The sequence below is a fragment of the Mustela erminea genome, chromosome 14 (genome assembly GCF_009829155.1).
Source record: "Mustela erminea isolate mMusErm1 chromosome 14, mMusErm1.Pri, whole genome shotgun sequence".
Taxonomy (NCBI): domain Eukaryota; kingdom Metazoa; phylum Chordata; class Mammalia; order Carnivora; family Mustelidae; genus Mustela; species Mustela erminea.
Window position 1 is genome coordinate 57,794,458 of NC_045627.1, and position 26,521 is coordinate 57,820,978.

General features: G+C 36.7%; 1 protein-coding gene across 1 annotated transcript in view; it reads left to right on the forward strand.

Moving 5' to 3' along the window:
* The window catches only part of MARCHF5 (membrane associated ring-CH-type finger 5), a 53,663-nt gene extending 31,712 nt beyond the window's left edge, over window positions 1-21,951 (forward strand). The window contains exons 3-6 of the mRNA XM_032313594.1: window positions 11,830-11,960; window positions 17,686-17,869; window positions 17,994-18,160; window positions 18,917-21,951. Of these exons, the coding sequence (XP_032169485.1) occupies window positions 11,830-11,960; window positions 17,686-17,869; window positions 17,994-18,160; window positions 18,917-19,033 (599 nt within the window). The 3' untranslated portion in view covers window positions 19,034-21,951. The remainder of the gene's footprint in view (window positions 1-11,829; window positions 11,961-17,685; window positions 17,870-17,993; window positions 18,161-18,916) is intronic.
* The last annotated feature ends 4,570 nt before the right edge of the window (window positions 21,952-26,521 follow it).

Below are 26,521 nucleotides of genomic sequence, written 5' to 3' on the forward strand. Positions count from 1 at the left end.
TTTGACATAGAGAGAGCACAAGCAGGGGGAGCAGCAGAGGGAGAGGGAGAAGCAGGCTCCCTGCTGAGCAGGGAGTCCAATGCAGGACTCCATCCCAGGATGCTGGGATCATGACCTGAGCCAAAAGCAGAGGCCCAACCATCTGAGCCACCCAGGTGCCCTACACCATCTTTTTTTAAATCAACTTTTTGTTTTGGGAAAATTTCTGATTAACAGAAAAATTAAAAAATACCACAGAGAGTTCCCATATATCCCATATCCAGTTTCCTCTGTTGTTAAACATTTTCTTAGTGTGGTACATTTGTTAAAATTAACCAGTGTTGTTTTTATTTTATTCAGATTTCTTTCATTTTTACCTCATGTCTTCATTCTGTTCCAGGGTACCATATTACGTTTAGTCATGTCATCTTGGGCTTCTCTTGACTATAACAGTTCCTTAGACTTTTCCTTGTTTCTGATGACTTTGACAGTTTTGAGGAGTAATGGTCAGATCTTTTGTAGAATGTCCCCGAGTTTGGATTTGTTTAATGTTTTTCCCATTATCTGTTGGGGTTATGAGTTTTAGGGAGCAAAACCACAGAGGTGAAGTGCCATTTTCATCATAACACATCAACAACAAATACTGTCAACATTACTTATCACTGGTGATACCGACCTTGATCATCTGTCTAAGGTAGTGTTTGTCAGATATCCCCACTTTAAAGGTACTCTTTTCCTCCTTTATATCAGCTTTTTTTGATAATGTTGTATTTGCCTGTTCATCTTTTCTCATCCTTTTTAGTTCTTCAGAGTTATTTTACTCTATGTTTATTGTGATGCTAATATAGTTGGGCTTTTATTGTCAAATTTTGTATGTTCTCTTTGTACCACTTTTTCCTCCCCTCCCCCTTTCCTTGGGTATCTCCTGGGTTGAAGTGTTTTTTCCTCTGGTACTGTATTTTCCCCTTTGTTAATTTTTAAGTTTTAGACTTTTTTCCCTATTTAAATGGCTATCCTTGAAAAGTCTTAGCTTTTTTTTTTTTTTTTTTTTTTTTTGTTAAAGTCTTAGCTTTTATCTCTTCAAATACTGCTCCTCCCCCATCCTAGAACTCTAATTAGAGTTATGTTAGACATTTTCATTTTCTTTCATGTCTCTTAACTTTTATGGATTTTCATCTTTGGTCTCTGTGCTGCTGCATTATAATTTCTTCTTAACTGTTACCTGGTTCTCAGATTCTCTCTTCAAGCAATGTCTAATCTGCAAGGGATTTTGTTTTCTATAAATTCTAGTTTTTTCTTAAATTTGCCTGGTAATTATTTATAGTCTTCCATTTTGTTCATTTATAAGTTATCTTGTATTTTATTACATCATTTTTATGATTGGTTTGATAATTCCATTATCTAAAGTCTTTGGTAGCCTAAGGCTGTTGTTTTTCTTCTGGTTCTTCTTCATGATGCTTTATTTCTCTTGAGTTTGGGGATAACATTCACATTTGTGTTCATATTTGTGAGCTATGGATATTCTGAAGGTGAAAGAACTCCAGATTTGCATCTGGGATTTCTCCTTTAGTACAGTTGGATTTCTAACCTGAAATCAGCATGCCAGTTGACTATAGTTACAAATTTTTAGAGGAAACTATCCTCATCATCCTATTTTTCTTCTTGAAGATAAGACAGCTTTCCTTGTTGGCTTACTTTGTTGTCATGTGGATTTTTTTTTTTTTTTCCTGGCTTACCCTTTTACTGATGGTTCAGACAGCCTTTCTGAGGGTCTCCTGAGTCAGCTCTCTAGTTATGTATGGACCTAAAACCTAGCATGACTTGTAAACCCCAGTATTTAAGCTTTTCTCCTTGTAATTTTTTCATTAGATGAAAGGATCATTTGTCATCATAGGATTTCCCATTTTCCGGGTTTTTTTATTACTCACAACCAACCCAAGAATACTTGGGTAATATGTTGCTCTAGTGCCTTCGTTTCTTATCTTGGTGGTTAGATCTCACCAGTGAAGTTATATCTGATTTTTTTTTTAAGATTGTATTTATTTCAGACAGAGAGTGAGTAAGAGAGCATGAGCAGGGCTGGGCATGGGGGAGCAGAGAGAGAAGCAGACTCCCTGCTGAGCAGGGAGCCTGATGCAGGGTTCAGTCCCAGGTGCAGATGCTTAACAGACTGAGCCACCCAGGTGCCCCTGTGATTTTTTTTTTTCCAAAGATATTCCATAGTTCTTTGTACTTCTTACTATAACATGAGGCATATAATGTGTAGTGTTTTCAAAGGAAACACATTACAACTGACATCTCAGAAATACAAAGGATCATAAGAGACTTATGTGAATAATAGTATCCAACAATCTGGATAACCTAGAAGTAAAGGATAAATTCCTAGAAACATACTACCTATCAAGACTAACTCATGAAGAAATAGAAAATGTGAACACACCAACAGCAAGGAAATATAAATCTCCCAATAAAGAAAAACCCAGAACCAAATTGTTTCGGTGGAGAATTCTACTAAATATTTAAGAAAGAATCAATGCCAGTGCTTCTTGAATTCTTCCCTGCCCCCCGCCCCGCAAAAAAAGAATTCTTCCCAAAAATTGAAAAGGAAGAAAATTCCCAAACTCATTTTATGCGGCCAGCATTTTCCTGCTATCAAAGCCATATAAAGACACTGTAAGAAAAGAAAATCACAAGCCAGTATCTCAGTGAATATAGATTCAACAATTCCCAACAAAGTACTAGCAAACCAAATTCAGCAGCACATTAAAAGGGTCCTACGCCATGACCTGGTTGTATTTGTCCCTGGAATGGTGCAACATCTGCAAATCATTCACTGTGATATGCCACATTAATGGAATGAAAGATAAAAATCATATGATTATCTCAGTAGATGCAGAAAAAAGCATTTGACAGAATTCAACATCCTTTCATGATAAAAACTCCCACAAAATTTTGTGTGGAAGGAACATACTCTAACATAATAAAGGCTGTATGTGACAAACCCACAGCTAACATCATACTTAACATTGAAAGGCTTTGAAAGCTATCCCATTAAGATCAAGAAGACAAGGGTGCCCATTCTCACCACTCCTATTCAACATAATACTGGAATCCTTGGAATCCTAACCAAAGCAATTAGGCAAGAAAAAAAATAAATAAAAGGCATCCAAATCAGAAAGAAAGAAGTAAAGTTGTCTGTTTACAGATGATGTCATACATGGAAAATTCTAAAGACTACCCCCGAAAAATGTTAAAATAAATAAATTCAGTAGAATTGCAGGATCCAAAATCAACATACAAAACTCAGTCCATTTCTGTACACTAACAAAAAATTATCTGAAAAAGAAAGAAAATCCCTTTTATAATATCAAAAGTAATTAAGTACTTATGACTAGAACTGAAAATTATAAGACATTGATGTAAGAAGTTGAAGCACAAATAAATGATAAGATTTTATGTTCATGGATTGAAAGAATTAGTATTGTTTAAAATGCCCATACTGGGGCGCCTGGGTGGCTCAGTGGGTTAAGCCGCTGCCTTCGGCTCAGGTCATGATCTCGGGGTCCTGGGATCGAGTCCCGCATCGGGCTCTCTGCTCAGCAGGGAGCCTGCTTCCTCCTCTCTCTCTCTCTCTGCCTACTTGTGATCTCTCTCTCTGTCAAATAAATAAAAAATCTTAATAAATAAATAAATAAATAAATAAATAAATAAAATGCCCATACTACCAAAGTCATATATAGTGTTCAGTGTAATCCCTGTCAAAATCCCAATGGCATATTTTACAGAGGCAGAAAAAATAATCTTGACATTAGAACCACACATGACCCCAAATACCAAAGCAGTCCTGAGAAAGGACAAAGTGGGAAGCATGACATTTCCTGATTTCAAACTTTATTATGAAGCTGTGGTAATCAGAACAATATGGTATTGGCATAAAAAGAGACACATAGGCTAATGGAACAGAATCGAGAGCTCAGAAATAAACCCATGCATATTATGTTCAACCAGTATTTGACAAAAGGAGCCAAGAATACTTGATGGGGAAAGAATGGTCCCTTCGATAAATGGTGTGGGGAAAACTGGATATTCACATGCAAACAAATGAAATTGGACCCTATCTTATACCACTTACAAAAATTAATTTGAAATGGATTAAAGGCTTCAGTACAAAACCTGAAATTATAAAACTAGAAGAAAAAGGGGTTTTCTAATTCAAAGTCTCTTACAATTAAGTTTTTCTGGATTCATAACTACTTTCTCTTTCTCTGTACTTGTTTTGGATACAAAGTCTTGTGGATTTTATTCTAGTTTATTCTGACTTTAATCTGTTATAAAATATGGTTTTCATTTTAGCATGTCTCTCAGGGACTTCCTACATATTGGGTCAAAGATCTAGTCAAGGTTTCTGTCAATTAACCCTGATCCTAGTGGTATACCAGCTTTAAAAAGAAAAACATGTAAACCTGTTGAAGAGTCTTTTGCCTGAGTTAGAAGTTCTCTTAGAATGCCCCCTTTTCAGATCATAAAGACTTCAGTCTAGGTCAAGATTCACTTCTGTTAATCAGTAAATTCATATGTGCATTCATCAGTTAAAAAACTCTTTGTATCCTTATCCCCCTATAATCTTTACTTAAAATTTCATTAACACATATCTGTTAAGTTTGTACCATATTACTGTACATATGCTAAATTTGCCTTAAAGTTTTTCAATTGTCGGGGTCCCTGGGTGGCACAGTTGGTTTAGTGGCTGACTCTTGATTTCAGCTCAGGTCGTGGTCTCAGGGTAATGGGATTGAGGCCCACAAGGGGCTCAGCATGAAATCTTAAGATTCTCTCTCCCTGGGGCACCTGGGTAGCTCAGTGGGTTAAAGCCTCCTTTTGGCTCAGGTCATGATTCTAGGGTCATGGGATCAAGCCCGGCATTGGGCTCTCTGCTCGGCAGGGAGCCTGCTTCCCTTCCTCTCTCTCTGCCTGCTTCTCTGACTTGTGATCTCAGTCAAATAAATAAATAAAATCTTTTAAAAAAAAAAAAAAAAAAAGATTTTCTCTCCCTGCGGGGCGCCTGGGTGGCTCAGTGGGTTAAGCCTCTGCCTTTGGCTCAGGTCATGGTGTCAGGGTCCTGAGATGGAGCCCGAATCGGGCTGTCTGCTCAGCAGGGAGCCTGCTTCCCTTCCTCGCTCTCTGCCTGCCTCTCTGCCTACTTGTGATCTCTGTCAAATAAATAAATAAAAATTAAAAAAAAAAAAAAAGATTCTCCCTGAGGTACCTGGGTGGCTCAGTGAGTTGGGCCTCTGCCTTTGGCTCGGGTCATGGTCTCGGGGTCCTGGGATCAAGCTCCGCATCAGGCTCTCTGCTCAGCAGGGAGCCTACTTAGTCCTCTCTCTGTCCTCTCTCTCAACCTGTCTCTCTGCCTACTTGTGATCTCTCTCTGTCAAGTAAATAAATAAAATCTTTAAAAAAAAAAAAAAAGATTCTCTCTCCCTCTCCTTTTGCCCCTCCCCCTGGTGCTCACTCTCTCTTAAATAAATCTTGGGGAGGGGGGAAGAGCCTTCTAGTTACCTCTTTAAAAAAAAAAAAAAAGTGTCTCAGTTGTTTAATGTGTATTTATTGGTTGTCCTTAACTAGATTGGAAGCTCCTTGGAGGCAGAGGCTGGTGTATTAAATTTTATTTACATTTATTTTAATTTAAAGTAAAAATTCTATGTGTACAGTAGGTGCTTAATAGGTACTTAGTAGTTGACCTTATAGTCCACATATATTCTTTGGGCTGTTCTATTCTATGAGGTAAATTAAGCTTTGCTTTGGCACAAACTATGTAATAAAGAATTACTGTGATGATCTTTAGTTACTGTTCATGGTAATATGCTATATATACACATGGAGGAATGGTACTCCTCTGCTTTGACTCTGGATCTTTTATTCCTCGGGGTTGTTTTGAGGGCTTTGGGTTAGTTATCTAAAAAATTGCCCAACCAAATATTCTTTCTTCTCTGTTTATAATTTAATGTCTAACTTCTTGTTATTAAGCAAAGCAGTTTATAGCCTGAGTTTGCAGGATATTTATTCTTACATAAAATTGGTAAAACCCCAACCTACAAGCAGAGCAATCAAGGATGACATTTACATAAGCTTGTCTGAGGCTCTTCAACCTGGCCTCTGAAGTCTAGTGTTTAAAGTAGTGATGAATGCTAGAGAAAGAGTTAAAACTCTTTACTGTCCCATTAGGAGTTCCACATACTTTTAACTTATGAGATGGTTGTTGTGATGTTATTTCATGTCTTCAATAAATTCCACATTTGTTGACTTGGAACGATATACTTTTTTTTAAGATTTTATTTTTAAGTAATCTCTGCTCCTAATATGGGGCTCAAACTCATAACCCTAAGATCAGGAGTTACATAAGCCAGCCAGGTGCCCATGTTAAAGGTCCCTTTTTAACAAATGGGTTGAGTCAAATACTTGCCACAGAGTGCTACAGCTAGGTCCTATGCCATTATATTCTAATGTCCTGCAGAATAGGCCAAAGTACCCCAATGTACTGCCAAGTACCATGTGCTAAGATAGCTGTGGCCTACAGAGTCCCTGAGAGTGATGCCAATCATCATCAAAAGCATTTTTTTAAGCACCTATCTATACATGGTTCTATCCTAGGCACTGTACAAAACGAGTTAAACAGACTTGGCCCCTGCCCCCTGGGAATTTTCAATCTAAGATGATGCTGACATGGACAGACATAAGGATATTGAGACAACTGAACAAACATTGAACAAGAACATAAAGTACTAACATTATGCACAAGCAAAGGGGTAAGTGCATTTTGTGGGATAGTATTAAAGGAAGCCTCATGGGACATGAACAGGGTGGGGTAGAGCAATCTCTATCAGGTTAGATTAGTTTTCATTGGGAAATCGGGTTTTCATACAGACTTCAAGTAGGGGCCAGACATTCCAGAAATAAAACACAATGAAAAGAAGACTTGGAGCAAAGAGAGAAGTTTAGAACTATATTGTTGGACTCCTCATGTTGTCCAAAACTGTAATTCTGGATGGTTCTGAATCTGAAAGTGGGGTTGATGTTTTGGCTTATTAGCAGGTTGGCATTAAAGTTGGGTCTAAATCAAAACTAGTTCAATGCAGAGCAAAAAGCAAACCAAGAAAACCTGGAAACTTGCATAGCTTTTACAAACAGTCTGTTTTGCTTATTAAAACTTATAAACCATTGGTTACTTAACTGGAGCAGTTTTTGTCTCAGGAACATACACACGGTTGTCTTCTGAAGCACACCTATTTTTGCTTATTAAATTGTGTTCTGTGTTAGAAACGTTAGCACTCTGGCAACATACAGAAATGATTTCTCAAGAATTGGTGAGAGGTTTTTTGTTTTGTTTTGTTTTGTTTTTAAGGTATCTTTCTATCCCAGAGAAAGGTCGTAGGAATTCTGGTTGTTACAGTAAGCAGTACACATAGATGTTGAGCCCTAAATATCACCTGCCCTTAAGTCATTAATTTCTTTTCTTCCAAGATGTGCCTTTAATACCATGCATACATAAATTTGAATTTAAATCACAGCTGCAACAAATCTACTTTCACAGTGTGTATGCCAGATAAAACTGATTACTTTTTCAGTAGACACAGGCTTAGGAGTTTCCCCAGTAGTTCTCAGCTCGCTGTTTGATGTCATTCACATCTGAAATGTGAAAATTTGAATTTACCCAGAGTATTGGAGTGTATTTTCTTTACAAAGGTTCTTTATTGTACAAAAGAATTCACAATAGATTTTTTTAATTGCAAGATTCCCTAGTGCCCTTTAAATTATTGGGTTTTCAAAACTTATATATTTATACAGAGCTTCTTCAATTGCTGTCCATTGTGTAAATACAGTACATTGAAAACGTAAGTGGTGAACCCCACTGAGACATTAAAAATTCAATAATGCCTTTTTAAAATATTGAAGCCTTTTTATGCCCTTAGGTATTTGACTTGTGTGATGTGCACTTATTCATATTTCTGCCTCCTCATTAGAACTGGGGTTTTATAGGGCTAGTCTTGTCTTTCCTCATTTTCCATTAACTCTTTGTGCTGTAATATAACAGTAAGAAGAATCTAGTAACTTGCTATTTTTCTTTTGACCCCAAGTCACGGGATAGTGGTACATGGTAAGCTTCCTAATACAAAGAGTATGATTTAGGGATTGCCATCCATAGAAATCCAGTGATTGTTTTAACTCATTACATAGCTTGCCTAGGTAATCTTTAGCTCTAAGAAATACCTCCCCGGGGTGACAGTTTATTCTCATGGTATGCTTACTACTAAACATTTATCTTTTCTTTTAAATATTAAACTATTCTTGGACTAGACTATCTGAAAGAGCCTGGAGAGGTTTAGGCAAAATAAAGACAGAAGTATAGACAAAATTATTTCAGAATAACTGGAAATAGGAACTATAAAATACAGCCAGTGTCTTCATTTAATCTAGTGCATCTTTAGTATATGATTCAAGGAATAGGTAGAAAATTTCCAAAAGTGTACAGATTTTTTGTTTTTGCATGCACAAAAAGAATTCACACCCACTGATTCAGGAAGGAAACTGAAAATTGAGCTCATTATATTAGAACCATCTGAGATGTTTAAAGGAAAAACAATTCAGACGTCTCTAGATAGCCCATGTTCATGATATATAAAAATGGTAGTGATGGTTTTTTTAGGAGTCGTATTGCTTCACTCCATCAGTAGATAGTTCCAAGTACCCTGTTGAAAGGAGAGAGGGAAGAAGGTACATTGGAAGCATGTAAAATACGTTCTTTCCTTTCCAGTTTTTATTCTGAATGGGTTAGGAAATAGTCTTGTAGTTAACTTGGGCTTGGTATAGAATAGTGAAAAAGAAACACCTATAGATTTTCAAATCATAGTTTTAAATAAGTACCTCAGTAGAGAATTCAAATATTTGAGAGTCACAGGAACTTGGGATTCATCAATAAGCAAAACAAAACCGTTATTTTTCCCATTGAGCTTGTGTTCTAGTTCAGAAGTCAACAGACTTTTTTGTTAAAAACCAGAAAGTATTTTAGGTTTTGCGTGTGGCCATGTTCCATATAAAACTTTATTTACAAAAGTGAGCAGCCGGCTTGATATGGTCAATGGCCTATAGTTTCCTAACCCATATTCTTGTAGGTAGAAACAGAATGAGTAAATTAGAGTATGATGGGGGGTGATAAGTACTTTGGGAAAAAGAAAAATAGTTCAGAATAATTTAAATAGGGAGTATCATGAGGCAGGAGTTGGCAGGGTGAGTCTCACTGAGTTCAAGAGGAGGAGGAACCAAGAAAGACTGAAAAGTTACTGATTGGTGATGGAAAAAAAAAAAAAAAAAAACAATGGTGATGTCCTAGAAATACAACGAAGAACCATATATTGGGAAGAAGAAAGGAACATCTGTGTGAGATGTTGCTTCTAGGCCAGATAGGAAGGCTGAGATTACACCATTGAATTTAACTAATCTTGGGTTATTAGTGACCAGTCTGAGTAGTTTTCATGGAGAGAATTGAAGGAGAGAGTGAAAACAGGTAAGTCTTTTGAGGAATTTTGTTGTAAATAAAGCAGAGATGGAGCAGTGAGGGAAGAAGGACCAAGAGAAGAATTTGGTGGTGGTTGTTGTTGTTGTTGTTGTTTTAATATTTTATTTATTTATTTATTTGACAGACAGAGATCACAGGTAGGCAGAGAGGCAGGCAGAGAGAGAGAGAGGAGGAAGCAGGTTCCCTGCTGAGCAGAGATCCCAGGACCCTGGGATCATGACCCGAGCTGAAGGCAGAGGCTTTAACCCACTGAGCCACCCAGGTGCCCCAGAATTTGGGTTTTTTTTTTTAAGATAGAAGAAATAATGACCTGTCTGATGGAAATAATCCAGTAAAGAGTAGAGAGGAAATGATGTGGGAGACAGTTGCTGGAGCTGGAGCTTTGAGCTTGCAAGGGAATGGGGTTTGGTGTGTCAGTAGAGGGATTAACTTCAGGTAGGTGTGATGTTGGTAGGTGGGTATGTGTGCCATGGAGAGCCTGGATTTGTCTTGTAGCTTCAATTTTCTGATTAAAGAATTATCAGTAGAGAATATGAAAGTAGAAGTATGGAGTTTTATATATACCTATGGTTTATGACTTTTAGTACAAGCATTTGAGAGATCTTTGGTGACTCATTAAAATGACTTTTATTGCACCCTCTGAGGGAATTTTAAACTTAACCTAGCAAGTATGTATATTTTAAGGATTAAACCCTACATCATGGGATTGAATAATGATGCATGTAATTCTTGTGGCACAGCAACTGGTATCCTGTAGACACTCAAGAGGTGCTAACTATTAGTATAGGACATAGTAAATATGCTAAATTGAAATCATTGATCCTTTGACGTCCCTCCTGATGTTCTTTCTACTTCACAGTGTGGTCTTTCTTTATACAGTGACTAGTGATATTACTGGCCCCAGTGATCAGGGGCTACATAGATGGATGCTTGTTCTTATGCATCTTAATTATTTTATCATGCTATATTAATTTCTTTGTACAGTAAAAGTAGTTTTTGTATAAAGCATCCTGCTATAGATTGTAATCCTCCAGAAGGTAGGTAATAATTTTTACACATTTCCAAGAAAATGCCTAAAGTAGTAGTTTCAAATATGTAGAGAGTATTCAACAAATGTGGTGATTAGTAAATCAGTGTTTCATATTTCTGTGACTAAACTTAGGTACTCAGTTCTTTAGAACTTTCTTTAATTCAAACCTGAGACCATTCCACTATTCTGAAAAATTATGGAGCTAAATTATATTGGACTTTAGCAGTTAGAAAACCTCCAAATATAGCTATTCTAAATACCCTCCGAAGAAAAGTAGTAGCCAGATTTAACAGTAAGCATATAATAATAGAAGTATAATTGGCACACACAGCTATTGGAATGCCATAAAAAACGGCATTGTGATCATTAAAAGAAGTTTGTTAGATGGGTATTTTATGTAAGCGATGAATCACTAAATTCTACTCCTAGAACTAATAGTGTGCTATATGTTAGCTAACTGTAATTAATACACAAATGTGGGGGGAAAAAAGACGTTAGAAAATAATACTCAACTATTCCATATTGAAAATCAAAGTAAGATAAATTGACTTTGTATAACTACAAGAAAATAGCCTTGGTTACCTTGACATACTGCACCAAGAAAGTAATGAGTGAAGTCAAGAAGTGATTTTTTTTTTTAAAGATTTTTATTTATTTATATGACAGGCAGAGATCACAAGTGGGCAGAGAGGCAGGCAGAGAGAGAGGAGGAAGCAGGCTCCCTGCTGAGCAGAGAGTCCGATGCGGGGCTCGATCCCAGGACCCTGGGATCATGACCTGAGCTGAAGGCAGAGGCTTTAACCCACTGAGCCACCCAGGCGCCCCCAAGAAGTGATTTTTACTAAGTACTAGAGAATCTAACCGTAGGCAAGAACTGTTTGGGAAGAGCAAGGTGAAATGGCCATTTCGTTCTTCAGTAGCCAGTGTGAATAGAAGAAGTAAGAATCTGTTTTCTTCATAAAAGGAGCTGTGTTCGAACCTTTAATCTTAGGTTTGCTGATAAAGATAAAAAATTTGAAGCTGTTTCCAAGAATTTAGGAAGTAAAACTTGGCTATTTTTGCAGACAACTAAATTTAGAAATTCTAAATTTAGTCAAATAGGTTCCCATCCCATCTATAATAGTTACCTCTAAAGCATCAGAACATTCAACTTCATAAAAATATTTAGATCAATGGAAAATATTGAGTAAGTCATTTTCTAAAAATCTGTCTTGTGTTGAAACATTACTTTCTTTTTTTATTATAGGTCCAGTTGTTTACGTCTTGGATCTTGCGGATAGACTGATCTCAAAAGCTTGTCCATTTGCTGCAGCAGGAATAATGGTTGGCTCTATCTATTGGACAGCTGTGACTTATGGAGCAGTGACAGTGATGCAGGTTCACTATTTTACTGTGTTCAGTGATAATATTTTTTATGTGAAGATCTATTAAATAGATTTTTATTAGAGTTTTAAAAATTATTACTATTATTTTGAACAAGTAATAACCTTCTCATGACTTAAAAATAAGAAACAAATAAGAAATTTATCCTGTGAAAAGTCATCTTACTCCTGCCCGTTTGCCCAGATTCCTCCTCACTTCTCCAACTAGCCACTATTATTAGTACATAATATTCTTCTAGACTTTCTTTGTGCATGTGGAAGAAAAAATAAATTTGTTCTCCCACACACATACCTTTCCCCCCTTAAAGGAAGCAAATTAGAACTGTACCTCCCTTTTTTTTCCACAGTAAACTTTGGATATCTTTTCATATAAGTATGCAGAAATCTTCATAGCATTCTATGTGTGGAATTAGAACAATTAACTAACCAGTCTGTTGTTGATTAGAGGATTAGTTGCTTCCTGGTTTTTGCTACAATCAGTAACTGTTGGTGAAGATTATTAGACTTAAATTTCAAGATTTAGTCCCAGACCTTTGACTTCTGTCTTTATATTTCTTCTATAAAGATTCCCAGCTATCATCTCTGTGCTTTTTGTGCTCATCTATGTCTTGGCCCTAATTTCTCCTCAAATCCAGTCTTACAGTCAGTTTGACCCCCTCTCCTTAAATGACCTCTTACGATTTCACACTCAATATTATTGAAATCAGATTAGTTTTTTCCTCAATTTGAAACATCAGTTTATTCCCCATCATAATCTTTCTATACCTTTGATAGCTACTGTTCTTTCCCATCTAATCAGTCTGTATTGTACATTCTTAGGATTACCTTTAGCTCTTTCTACTTCATAGACCTTTATCATGCCACTGACTGCAAGTCCAAGCAATTTTCATTTTTATATTGTTTATATATCTGTAGCTTCTTTTCCACAATCTTAACCACCTGACTTCTTGTCACTCCCCCATCATACCTGTAGGCTAAAGGAGCCTCTTGATTGGTTTCTCTTAATTTCATTCTCTTCTATCAGTCCATCCTTCTAAATCAGTCTTCCTACAATAATACCTCCAACATCTACTCCAACCTCACCATCTCCTCTGTTACAATATTATATAAACAAATATGAAGAGTACAGACAGAAGACTACACAAACAATATTTTAATTCAGTAAAATGGAAGATCATTTGAAACTACGGAAAAAGTCTTGAGCTGACTTTTGAAGACAGTAATTTGGAATTGTAGAGGGGAAGAAATGATACAAGCAAGGAGACAAAAATGAATGTGTTGGTTAATGGTGACAGTAAAGAAGACCTAAAATTATGATGATACATATATATTGCCATTTAGAAATAATTACCACATAGAAATGATCTTCACATGTACTATCTTACTTGAAAAGATTTTTTAAGCATAGAGTGAAAGAGATTACCTGTGACAGTAGGTAGGTATTGTATGATTTAAGAGTATTGGGAAGACTTTTACTTATCTGAATATATGTAATAGAAAATGTGCCCCACTCTACCATCAGCAGTATTTAGGGGTTTCTTTCTTAACCCTTGAGTGTTCTTTTTCCTTTTGTTCTCTGACTACTCTGAAGTACAAGTAAATCAGATTAAGGAATCAGACCACTATTATTCTTTTTACGATTTTATTTATTTATTTATGTTAGAGGGAGAGAGGAAATCTCAAGCAGACTCTCCCATTGAACACAGAGCCAAACTTGGGACTCACTCCTTGACCCTGAGATCATGACCTAAGCCAAAATCAAGAGTCAGATGGTCAACCCATTGAACTGCCCAGATGCCCCTAGACCACTATTCTTTTCCCACTTCTCCAGGAACCAGTTTTAGGTTCAATCCCTGTTAGTTGTGAAGAATTTGAATGAGACCTTCTGCTTACATTTTTATCGAGAAAACAATAGATAACTTTTTTCCCAGCACTGGGCCAAACACCTTTCTAACATTGTAACAGTCTTGTGATCTAGATACTATCAATTATTCCTAGTTTACAGATTTGGTGAGTTTACATGTCACTACCGCACAGCAAGAAAGAAGCATTAGGACCCCCATCCCTCTTCCTAATCTGGGGCTCCTTAGGTGACTACTCTGAAGTACAAGTAAATCAGATTAAGGCAGTGGGATCGTTTTACCCTGGAACAATAAGACCTTAATGTCCAGTCTAGTTCTACTTTTGTCTCTAGTGTAAAAGATAACCCCCATAAGCATTGCCCTTTCTAAACTTATACTACTGTAAATTATCCTTAATACTGACTAAGAAAACCTATTAGTTCACCACTTTTTTAAAAAGCAGGCTTTTAAAAGGAAGTGCTTTATAAGATCAGGCCTTAGTTAAAACTCTTAGCCATTTAGTCTTGGATATGAAGATCTAGCTTTCAGCTCTTAAGCAGAAAAACCTTTATCTAAACCCACAATTCCTAGGCCTTTATTGTATACACAGTTAACAAACTCTTAGAGAAGATGTTCTCTGGTTCCTGAATCTCACCCCAAAATTGAAGTCTTAAAAATAATCGTTTTAAATCTTGGGGCATAAAACCAGAGTGTACATGATCATGCACAATTCGCTGGATTTGCATTGACCAAAGTTAAATCACCCCCATTGCTTAATTCAGCTTTCATTTTCTGCCCTTGAGTCTGACTATAGTAGCAGGTAATAAACTACAGTTGTACTATTCTGTTTCCTTTGCAGCATTTATACTTGCATGCTTGTTTGGTTTGATTTGATTTTCTCTCACCTCCAAAAGACATCTATTTAGCTTACCATTTTATCCACAACACCTTGGCTTGTGTCTGGCACATAATCAGTATTCAGTTGAATGCATGCATAGTGAGCCCAACGCATCTCTCTCCACTTCAGATATAATAAGTCGGACAGTGGGTCTCTTGCTACTGTCTGTCCTATTTATTTCCTTTTTTGTTTCCTTATTCTTAGACACCAGCTTGTAAGGTTTTTACTGCTACCCATGAGGAATAAACTTTCTCTTACTATAGTTTGTACCTGAATATTCACTCTGCTTTATATTTCTAAACCCCAAATTCTAAAAAGAATAATGTAACCCAACAGGAATTTTTGAAATTTCTGAATTTATTTGCTAATACTTTGATAATATTTTGCTAATACTTTGATAATATTGCTAATACTTTGATAATATTTAAATCACATTTAGTTGTAACTTTATAAGTGATCATTATATTGAAAATAATAAAATGATATTAAAAACAATGTCCTGAAAAGGCATAGGTGGAGACATAATCTCTGGGCCAGTCCACTTTTGCCACTAGTATGAGATTAGGGTTTATGAAATACAATGGACCATTGAACAACATGGGGATTAGTTAAATCACCCCCATTGCTTAATTAAGCTTTTATTTTACATTGATAACCCCCCTCATGCAGTAGAGAATCCATGGATAAGTTCTGATTCCCCAGAAGCTTTACTACTGATCGCCTGCTGTGACCAGAAGCCTTACTGACAACATAAAGTCAACTAACACACATTTTTGTAAATGTACTATATGCTATGTTACACTTGTAAAGCAAGCTAGAGAAAAGCAAATGTTATTAAGGAAATCATAAAGAAGAGAAAATAACAGTACTGTACAGTAACTATCAGTACATATATAAGGACCAGTACAGTTCAAACCCATGCCGTTCAAAGGTCACCTGTTCGTGAACCAGACTATTTCACTTTAGGGCAACTCAGAACTATTATCCTTCACATACAAGGCACTAGGTTTCTCTGTGGAAACACAAGAATATTGGGTACCTATACCATAGTTTTTCATCACTTAGAAGGGGTTAGCCTCCTGCCTTGAATATTACATTGTATTTAGGTAAATTACTGAAGTATAAGCCTGGACTGTATCCCTAGTCAGATTTTAAAAGCATCCATTTTGCTTCTTCCCACATACTTATAAAATTTTTTACCTGAATTGAGTGTGTTGTTTAGAATTTTGGTTTGCTTTGACCATTCTCAGCTTTACCTGATTTCACTTAGAGTAGTCCACCTAAAAAAAAGATCTGCTATGGTAGTTTGACATAAAGAGCATCTCATTATTTATTTATTTATTTATTTTTCAAAAACCCCATATACTTTTTCATGAGCTTGTTTTCCTCAGTGTCTCTGGCAGCTTTTAGTTTTCCCTATCTTATTTCTTCCCTTTCCTCCATGCCTGTCCTTCCTTCCTGTCACCTCCTCCCTATCAAAGATAGAAATGAGATTCTTCCCAATCCTTTCTTCCTGGTTTACACCTCAAATATGATCAGAAAAACTATATGGAGTCTTTCTAGTAGTTCCTCCCAGCTAGCTGTCCTCACTGTGTGATACCTCGGTGGGTATAAGCCCAAGATTCAGAAATCGTCTCTTCACCTGTCATAACTGCCAGAAATAATCATTCAGAAAAATAGGTTTAATTTGGAACAGTTGAGACTCTGGCTACAGGGAAGATCACTTGAGACCTTTGAAAGAGAATTTTCAGGGAAAATCTCCAGTTAAAAATACCAAGTGGGACTCCTGGGTGGCTCAGTCGGTGAAGCGTCTGTGTTTGGCTCAGATGTTCCTGGGGTCCTAGGATCAAGTGTCACATCTCGAGCCTGCTTCTCCCTTTACCCCTCCCCCTGCTTGTGTTCATGTACTCTCTGTCTCTCTCTCTCAAAAATTAAGACTTAAAAAAAAAAAAAAAAAGGTAAGAAGCTCATCAGTAAAATGGAGATGTTGAGAGAAGTATAAGGCCAAGATTGATCCAGTAATAAGGATTTTCCTGCAGGGGGGAGTATGGAGATTCACAAATAAGAATTATTCGTGTCCTTCTTGCCCTCTGGAATCTAATCCAATTGAGAAATAGCCCCAAGACCCAGATAAGAAAGCAAGGATTGTTTTAGCTTCATTACCCCATAGATAGGACACCCTAGGGTTCCTGGACTGGAAAAATGACTGGAACTTGTAGCAAAAGCTACTTCAGTAGACCTTGGAATTGCCTTTTAGCCAAGTTAGGTCTGTAGAACAAGCATTTGGCCAGCCAGAAAAATCACTTTATCCCAGACACCACTGATACGGAGAAAGAACCAAAGAGAAGTGAGCTTTCAGGCCATCTCCCTGAAGGCTGGTCCTGCCCCTTGGCTGTGCTTACCCTAGTAGGAAGAGCAGGAAAAGAGATGCTCTGCTGGAGGACAAATAGGACTTAAAATTGTAGTCCAATCTAATCAAATCAGGTAAGAGGAATTAAAAAACCAGAAGTCTGCTCCCCTCTACTGAATTGTAATCACTGTGAGTCAACCATTTTTAAAAGCTTTTATTCCAATATAATAGGAAATGGCTTAGGAGCTTTTCTTCCCTTGAATGAGAGACATGTATAAATAAATCAGGACTGGTAGCTTTCCAGCTTATTTAAAAAAAATTTTTTTTCTGAAATTTTTTAGAAGATTTTATTTATTTATTTGGCAGAGAGAAACCGCCAGAGAGGGAACACAAGCACAGGGAGTGTGGGAGAGGGAGAAGCAGACTTCCTGCAGAACAGGGACCCTGACGTGGGGCTCCATCCCAGGACCCTGGGATCATGACCTGAGCCGAAGGCATACGCTTAATGACTGAACCATCCAGGCACCCCTTTTCTGTATTCTTTTGAAATTAAGCATTTCCTCTAAAATGAATTCATACAACCCTTGATGAGATAAGGAAGTAATTCTAGCAAATGCTGTCTGTTTCACAGGTTGTAGGCCATAAAGAAGGTCTGGATGTTATGGAGAGAGCTGATCCTTTGTTCCTTTTAATTGGACTTCCTACTATTCCTGTCATGCTGATATTAGGCAAGATGATACGCTGGGAAGACTACGTGCTTAGACTATGGCGGAAATACTCAAATAAACTACAAATTTTGAACAGTATATTTCCAGGTAAGGCCCTGAACTGTGGCTATAATGAGCGCACCAAATTAGTGTTTGTGAAAGAATCTTAGTATGCATAGATATTTTCATCTAATTCATTAGCAGTAATATCCTGCATTTTCTTTTTCTCTAGGCATTGGTTGTCCTGTTCCTCGAATTCCAGCTGAGGCTAATCCTTTAGCAGATCATGTCTCTGCCACCCGAATTTTGTGTGGAGCCCTTGTCTTTCCTACTATTGCGACAATAGTTGGTAAACTGATGTTCAGTAGTGTTAACTCTAATTTACAAAGGACAATCTTGGTAAGATGGGTTTTTTTTTCAAGTGACTATACAAAAAAGAATGAACTGTGTATTTGTTCAAAAAAAACCCCAGTGGGACTATATAAATAGTCCTTTTGTGGCTCCTGTGCTTTAAGGTTCTGTTTGATCCCCACTTATTGTCCAAAAGCAAGAAGAGAGGAGGATCCATTACGTCTAGCCTTCCAGAACAGTGCTGTGGGTGATTTCTCTCCTAGAACAGGCGTGAATTATCACGCCCATCCCTCTTGACAACAAAGATTATGGTGAAGAGCTTCTGCTCTAGGGTCAGACTGCCTGATTTATATCCTGTCACAGATATGGCTTTGCTGAAAAACTGAAATCAAATTTCTTGACTTCTCTGTGCCTATAAAATACAGATCGAATTCCCAGGTATATCAGGATTACTGGGAGGATTAACTGAGGTAATTCATTTGAAGTGCTAGCACATAGTCAACCCTTGTGTTGATGTCATTATTCTCCACCTATCACCTGCACATGTGCCCAGGCCTTTTCCCTGTTCTATCAGAATGGACGTAAAGCTAAGTGGAGAGATTACCTAATAGGAGAACAGGGAAGGTGTCTCTGTTAGATGTAGTGTCTCCGCCTGTCTTACTCCCAATAGAAAAAAGAACTATTTCTTTGCATTCATCTGAATTAGCAGCAATGGCTCTCTTTTGTGATCTAAGTAAAATTATTTTTATTATTATGTTTCTCTAAATCTGTATGTTAAAAAGCTAATTTTCCTTTTTATTTTAGGGTGGAATTGCTTTTGTTGCCATAAAAGGAGCATTCAAGGTTTACTTCAAACAACAGCAATATTTACGTCAGGCACATCGCAAAATTCTAAATTATCCAGAGCAAGAAGAAGCATAAAACTGTGACTTCTAGTTGTTCTGCAGTCCTCTCATCCTTATGAGTCTGTTGTGTTGTTCTGATTCCATCATTAATGCACAGTAGTGGAGACTTATGATAAGCTGCTGCTCATATTTTTAAGAAATATAATAAAGCACTTAGGGCAGGGGAAATCCTCTCAGTAATCACGGAACCTGAAGTTGTGATTTGTTTTCATTGTTTTGTATGTAATTCTTTTATGGCAGTCATCTGAACCATTATCTTAGCATGGTAAACCAGGATTTTGTTCATATTTTCTCCAAATAGAAATGTAAAGATCAAACTGTGCAAATATTTAAAAATGCACATGCTGTTTAATTCAAATGCCTCTTTTGTACATGTTCATGTTCAGTGTTTTCTTAGAATCAGCAACTCAATGAAGGTACTATGAGGATTTTTTTTCACTGACATAATTTGATTACATGCTAAATAGGAGTATATGTTAATATGAGGAAATGTAAATTAGTTATAAAAAAATAACAAACCAAAAATGTATGTAAACATTCAAATGATTATCTGAACAAATGAGATTTTGTTGTGTTTTTCTTAACCCATGTGACATCCTCAAATGTGTAGGGTAAAAATTCACAGGGCTTCCAAATCACTTTTTCACTATTAAATTTTATTTATATAATATTGACATCTCATAGTTCATAATGTAATTTTGACTCATGCAGTCATAATTACTGTGTGTGTGTGTGTGTGTGTGTGTGTGTGTGCGCGCGAGAGAGAGAGAGAGAGAGGGAGAGAGGCATAAGGACCTTCAATCACTGGAGTAAGGTTTTTAAATCCGTATTTCTAGAAATTAGAGCTGCCAGTTTCTAGTAGTTTGAGCACAGAACGACTTGCAAAAAAAATCAATAAAGTTATTTTACTCTTCTCTTTCATTGATTCAGTTATTCAGGTGTTTGTTGATCACCTATTTGCCCAGGCATTATACAAAGTGCTGTGGGACACAGTGGTGAACATGACAGACTTGGTTCCTGCTTTTATGCAGTTTACTGTCTAGTTTCAGCAGATTGAAAACCAGCAGTGAGTAAACCAAGGTGAGGCCTTGAGCTCTTTGTTTTTATACCAGTCAGTGAGGAGATAATTATGAAAATAAGTCTTGAGTAAATATTGAGGTTTTTGGCTTAAGTCAAGCTATTATTAAAACCAGTACTAATGTTTTTAGATTTTAATTGCTTGTCATATCAAGGCTAGCACCTTAATCACTGTATAACTAGTTTTATGTTCATTTTTAAAAAGCAATTATTTATTTTAAGCCATTTTTAATAGTGGCCCTTTTAATGTTGTTTGGCAGTCTGAATGGTCTCACAGTTATTTTCATTAATTAAAATTAAATTTTTAAAAGATAGTTCCAAAAACCTTATTTATTTTCTTGTTCACAGTATCTAATGCATGACAACAATAAATATTTCCCTTACTGATAAGTGGCCATTTCTCTTTAGGAATGTAGCAAATATAGATTGAGCTATGTTAGATTGCAATAATGTATGTTAACTTTAGTAATTTAAGACTGGTACCTTTCTATAGTATGAATGTCTTAATTCTGTTATAAAGTTTAATGTGAATGGCTGTTGAACATTCAGAGTTGTAATTATTTTGGGAGGAAGGGAATATTTGACTGACAGTGAGCCTTATTAAGAACACTGCTACAGTTCTGAAGGGGAAATATAAAATCTATGATTATATATAAAAATAACTTAGATTATATAGCTGTAATTATAAAATATATTGGCTTTTCTTTAATTTTCAATATAAAAGGCATAGTAGATATTTCTGCATAATTTTGTTATATGGAACAGCTTTTAGGCAACCTTTAATAAAATTATACAAGCACACCGTTCCCCAGTTACTACTTTGATGCCCAAGATGGGGGGAGTGAGTAGCTGCTTGCGTCTGTTGGTATCAGGGCTCATGAAGCCAGGAAAACAACTCTAATCCTTTGGGGGCAGCAGTGAGGAGTTTTTAGGGATGTGGGGAGGGAATTGCAAGTGCCTGGAAACCAGATTGTCCTCTAGCCCTGGAACTGAACACTTTTAAGTCTAAAAAACCTTAGCTCCGAAAGTACCTTGTACCAGTCTTCAGAATGGTACCTGTACCACCATGAACAACAAAAGAGCATGGGCTGACCAAAGTTGATGGACCTGGGTTCCAATCCTAATTCTGCTTTTAATAACCAGATGTATGACCTGACTGAGTGGTTTTCTCTCAGCTACAGTGTTTGTCATCTCTGAAATGCAAGTAATACTTCTATCTCAGAAGACCATTTCTAGGATTAACCAAGAAATTAAAGGAACAAAGGCACTTTAGGCTCAAGACAGCCCTTACAGAGCAGTAGCTGTTTCTTAATTGTTAAATAGTCTGTTTGTGCTCTAGGGAAAGGGAATGAAGAGGTAAGAGAATGGTGTTATGGGACAGATTAAAGGGATGTTGTAGACTTTTGGGATGGGTTGGGTATATTCTGTGTTTTCCAGTTTATTTTCACATTGCTTTATTGTGTTATTTCAATAAACTTTAATGTTTTAAACCTCTTTTATAAAATTCAGTGACAACGAGTAAAATTCTCTCCGTTGCAGAAGTTTAACTTATCTCCAAAGTGGCTGAAAATATTGTTCATCATTACATGATTATCAAGTGACTGTGAAGAATATAAAATTAAACTTAGTGACTTAATTAGTCACTGCCTTGCTAACTGTGCTGTAATTTTTTTAAATGTCTTGTTTTTTAACATAGCAGACTATCTCAGTACTGGCTGGATTAGGTTAAATAAAGAATTTTTATGTCCTCTAGGTGTACTTTGTCTGTTGAACAACTCCCAAAACATAATTTGTTCGTTTTTTAAAATCCTAGTTATTGGGATCCTAGATGTATCTGAAATTTAAAAAAAAAAAAAACTAAAAAATTATCTTAATAATACAGGCAGGCTGGCCTAAACTCTAACCCATTCTGGTTTTTAAAATGTATACCCCATCAGCCACTTGGACTATGACTAGATAACCACACACAAGATCTGTGGGTGGTCTCATGCTACAGGGTATCTTGAAGTATATTCAAGTAGGTTAGGAACACATTTAAGGAAAAAAAAAAAGTTACTTCCTCAGATACTAATTTTTAAGTTTCTGAAGATTAGTCACAACACTAATTTTTAAGTTTCTGAAGAATGAGTACATCAAATAAAGGCCCTTCCATCCATGGGAATTGTATTTTTTCTAGTTTATTTCATTACCCCCATCAGAGAGACTAGCAGAGGAGAAGTGGCATAGAGTCCTGGATGCATATTCTGATATTATTTGTAGGACAATTTACTTTCTCAGACCCTTAAGTTTCCTCATCAGTAAAATTGATTATAAAACTATCTCCCTGCTTATTATGAGAATTAAGCGAGGAAACATTCTACAACAGTTTGATAAAGAGAAAAACTAAATCTGTGCCAATTTAAGTTTTTAAGTTTCTGAAGATTAGTCACAACACTAATTTTTAAGTTTCTGAAGAATGAGTACATCAAATAAATAAAATAAACAAATAAATAAATAAATAAAAATTTGTTTTCCCATAGCCTTCCCCTGGTCCCCTGGGATCTCAAGGTTGCCTCTTCGCTGCTACCAGCCACCCCATACACCCATGAGAAATGGTAGAGTAATAAAATGTCATATTTAACTGCCTTCCTGGAACAAAGATTCTGAGCAAAGGGAAGAGAGGGTTTGCAGCTGAATGGCTGTAGAAGCTTTGGACATGCAACAGAGGTGAGGCTATCATCCTGGTCAACCTTTGCAGATTTATGTAATCACCTGCCTAGGTTACTATATGTCAGCAATATGTACTTACTTCACCAGGTGTTTGTTGAGCACCTGTATGAGCCAGACACTGCCAAGTCCTGGGGTAAAATGAGGAATAAGCCTGCTTTGAAATATTTATTCTTATAAAAGTACACTTTAAACTCTGGAATACTTTGAACCCTTAGAAGATGTGCCCTGCTTAAATATAGACACTAGTTTAAAATTGGCAAGAAACTGTAACAGGAACTAAAAGATTGTTTATGATCTTTTAATAATACACATTTATCAGTGTATTAATTCAGATAATTGACACCAAAAATAGACATAAAAAAGTACATAATTTTTAAGTATAAGTCGATGAATTTTGGTAAAATGATCACATGTCCTATCAGTGTCCATTCAGGAGATACAAATCAGCTATTTGGACAAGGAAGATAAATTCTTAGCTGGTAGAAAGTAAATGATAACGGTCTTTAAAGAAAAGCAGGAGCAAAAAAACAGTTACAGTACTAGGCTGAAGGAGGGTAGACATTAAGGGATTTAGGACTTAGAGGTAGGTCTTCCTAAAAGGCTGAGACTTGAAAAGGGTGCGGCTATCACAGCAGTAGTGTCAAGGGCTGGTAGATTTGCCAGAGGGCAGGCTGGAGGTGGTGTGTTGAACAAGCTGGTGGGACGAGAGGCCTACGGACGCCACCTGAGATGTGTCTAGGCTGCTGAGTTTCAGTGCTTAAAATGTTATCAAGGAGGCTGAAATGGAAGGAAGGTGTCTTCCTGACACAATAGCCTTGTGGTGTCACTCCTGTGCCTTTTGTTGAAAAAGCCTAATGTTCCAAAGGGAATATGTTTGCAGGATCCAGTACAACGTCACAAAGTTGGGCAAAGAAGGGTGGGTTTATAACTGAGACAGTAAATTGGCAATGTAACCAGCACCCCTTTGTGACCCTTCCTTATAATCTCTAATGCCCCATCCCACACCGGCCGCAAGGAAACCTAACCCTAATATACTTGATTCACAGGAAGGGCCCTAAATGACTTAATATCATAACATACAGATGATAAATGGGCCATTTTCGTATATTTTGGTAAGGGTATAAATTGGTATGGAAGGTAATCAGTATCTGTTAAGATTACAAATGCATGTACCCTTGACCCAGCATTCCAGTTCCAGGAATTTATCATAAGAAATACTTGTACTTAAGTGCAGTAATACATCTATAGTTATTTGTTGTCACAGTATGTTTAATAATAAGAGACTGGAATCAAATGTCTGTTAGTATGGAATTGGTTAAATTGTGGTACATCCATAATGGAATACTACTACAAGCTATTAAAAAAAAAAAGAATAAAGGTGTTTACCTACTGATGTGAAAATATTTCTAAGCTACATTATTTTTTAAATCCTCAAGCTGTAGAACAGATCTCATAGTGTGTTACCACTAGTGGAAAACTGGGGATGGGAAAATTAAACATTGGTTTAGGCCTTAAATCCTTGGAAGGACACATAAGAAAACTGTAGTTGTCTACAGGAAGTTTGAGAACTGGGAAGATGCAGGTTGGTGTAGGAGGGATATTCTTTACTGTTAACCTTTTATACTTTTTTTCCTAACCATGTAGAAAAATAATTTTTTTTAAAGATTTTATTTATTTATTTGACAGACAGAGATCACAAGTAGGCAGAGAGGCAGGCAGAGAGAGGAGGAAGCAGGCTCCCCGCAGAGCAGAAAGCCCGATGCGGGGCTCGATCCCAGGACCCTAGGACCATGACCCGAGCTGAAGGCAGAGGCCCAACCCACTGAGCCACCCAGGCGCCCCTAGAAAAATAATTTTTGAAGTAAGAAAGAATTAAACTTCCCCACTGAGGACAGTACTGAAAATCAAAGGGGAATTTTTTTTTTTTGAGGATAGCAATATTTGAACTGTATGACAGTACTTTATCCTTTCTAAAGACTGATGTGATTGCCTTTTAGAAATAATTTTGCATCTCCCTCAAGTAGATTTTCCAGTAAGTATTCAATAAATGCTATTGAACTTCTATTGCTAACCATAGGTTTAGTTTTTGACAAAATATGTTACAACTAGTTTTGTCCAGCAATGTACACAATGAGCGGGTTTTGAGACAAAGCTATCCAACCTGTAAAAATGGATATTGGAATTCATTAAAGCAGGGATATAACATATCTTAAAGGTTTATTGCTTATTCATGTGTTTAGGCATTCATTCATTTGTTGAGTCAACATTTCTTGATAACTCAGTATCTATCTGATAGTATGCTAGGCACAGAAAACAAAATAATACTAATACCTTGTAGTATCCAATTATTTACTGCATGCTTACGATATGCCAGGTACTGATCCAGATAGGAGTATTAACTCATTTAAGCCTCTAACAAACCAAGCACAGTTTTTGTATTATAAATCACAGTATACTACAAACAAGGCAAATGAGGCACCCTCTTTCAGGTTTTGTTTTTTAAGCAAATTACCCAGGGTTACATTTCCTCTACCCTCATAGAACTCACACTCTAGAAGGGAGGACAGGAAGGAAATCAATTCCAGTTACAGTGTGAAAAGTGTAAAGAAAAAAAGTATAATGCACAGAAGAGGTACAGATGTAGCAAGGGAGTAGAGCTCCTTAAAGGTGGATCTTGGAAAGTAAGTATGAACTTGACGGGTGGGAAGAAAGGGACATAGTGTCTTGAGGAAAATTCTGAAAAAACAGTGTTTGATGTACTAGCATCATATACTCAAATACATTGAAAGGGAGAACATTTAAACCTGAGGTACTGTCATATAAATGAACAAAACACTGGAAAGAAACACACACACACACACACACACACACACACACACACACACACTGGAGAGACTAGCAGTCCTAAAATAGACCCCAAAATAAATGGGTATTTTGTATATAAAAAAGGTAGCATTTAAATCAGTGAAAATGAGGGGCGCCTGGGTGGCTCAGTGGGTTGAAGCCTCTGCCTTCGGCTCAGGTCAGATCCCAGGGTCCTGGGATCGAGCCCCGCATCGGGCTCTCTGCTCGGTGGGGAGCCTGCTTCTTCCTCTATCTCTGCCTACTTGTGATCTCTCTCTGTCAAATAAATAAATAAAATCTTAAAAAAAAAACAAATAAATAAAAAAATAAATCAGTGAAAATGAAGATGGATTAATCAGGATATAGTCTTGGAGCAACTGGTAGCCATCTGGAAATTCCCTTTACCAAAATAAACTCCAGATGGAACAAAAATTTAAGCAAGAAAATCTTAACCATTTAAACACAAATGGGAGAAACTATTTTTTCTGCTGAGACATGTATCTGATAAAAGACTTGTATCCAAAATACACAAATAACTCTTAAAACTCAATGATTTAAAAAAAAAAAAACTGGGCAAAAGATCTGAAAATGTCCCTCACTAAAAAAGAGCTACAGATGGCAAAGAAAAAAAAAATACGAAAAAGACGCTTAACAACATATATCATTAGGGAGCTGCAAATTAAAATAACAATGAGATATCACTACACAGCTAGAGAATGGATAAAACCCCAAATCCTAACAATTACCAAATGCTGGGAAATAATGTAGAATGAGAGGAACTTTCACTTATTCTGGTAGAAATGCAAAATGATACAATCACTTTGGAGGTTAGGTAGTTTCTTCCCATGTCCTCCAATAGTCACGCTAAGATATT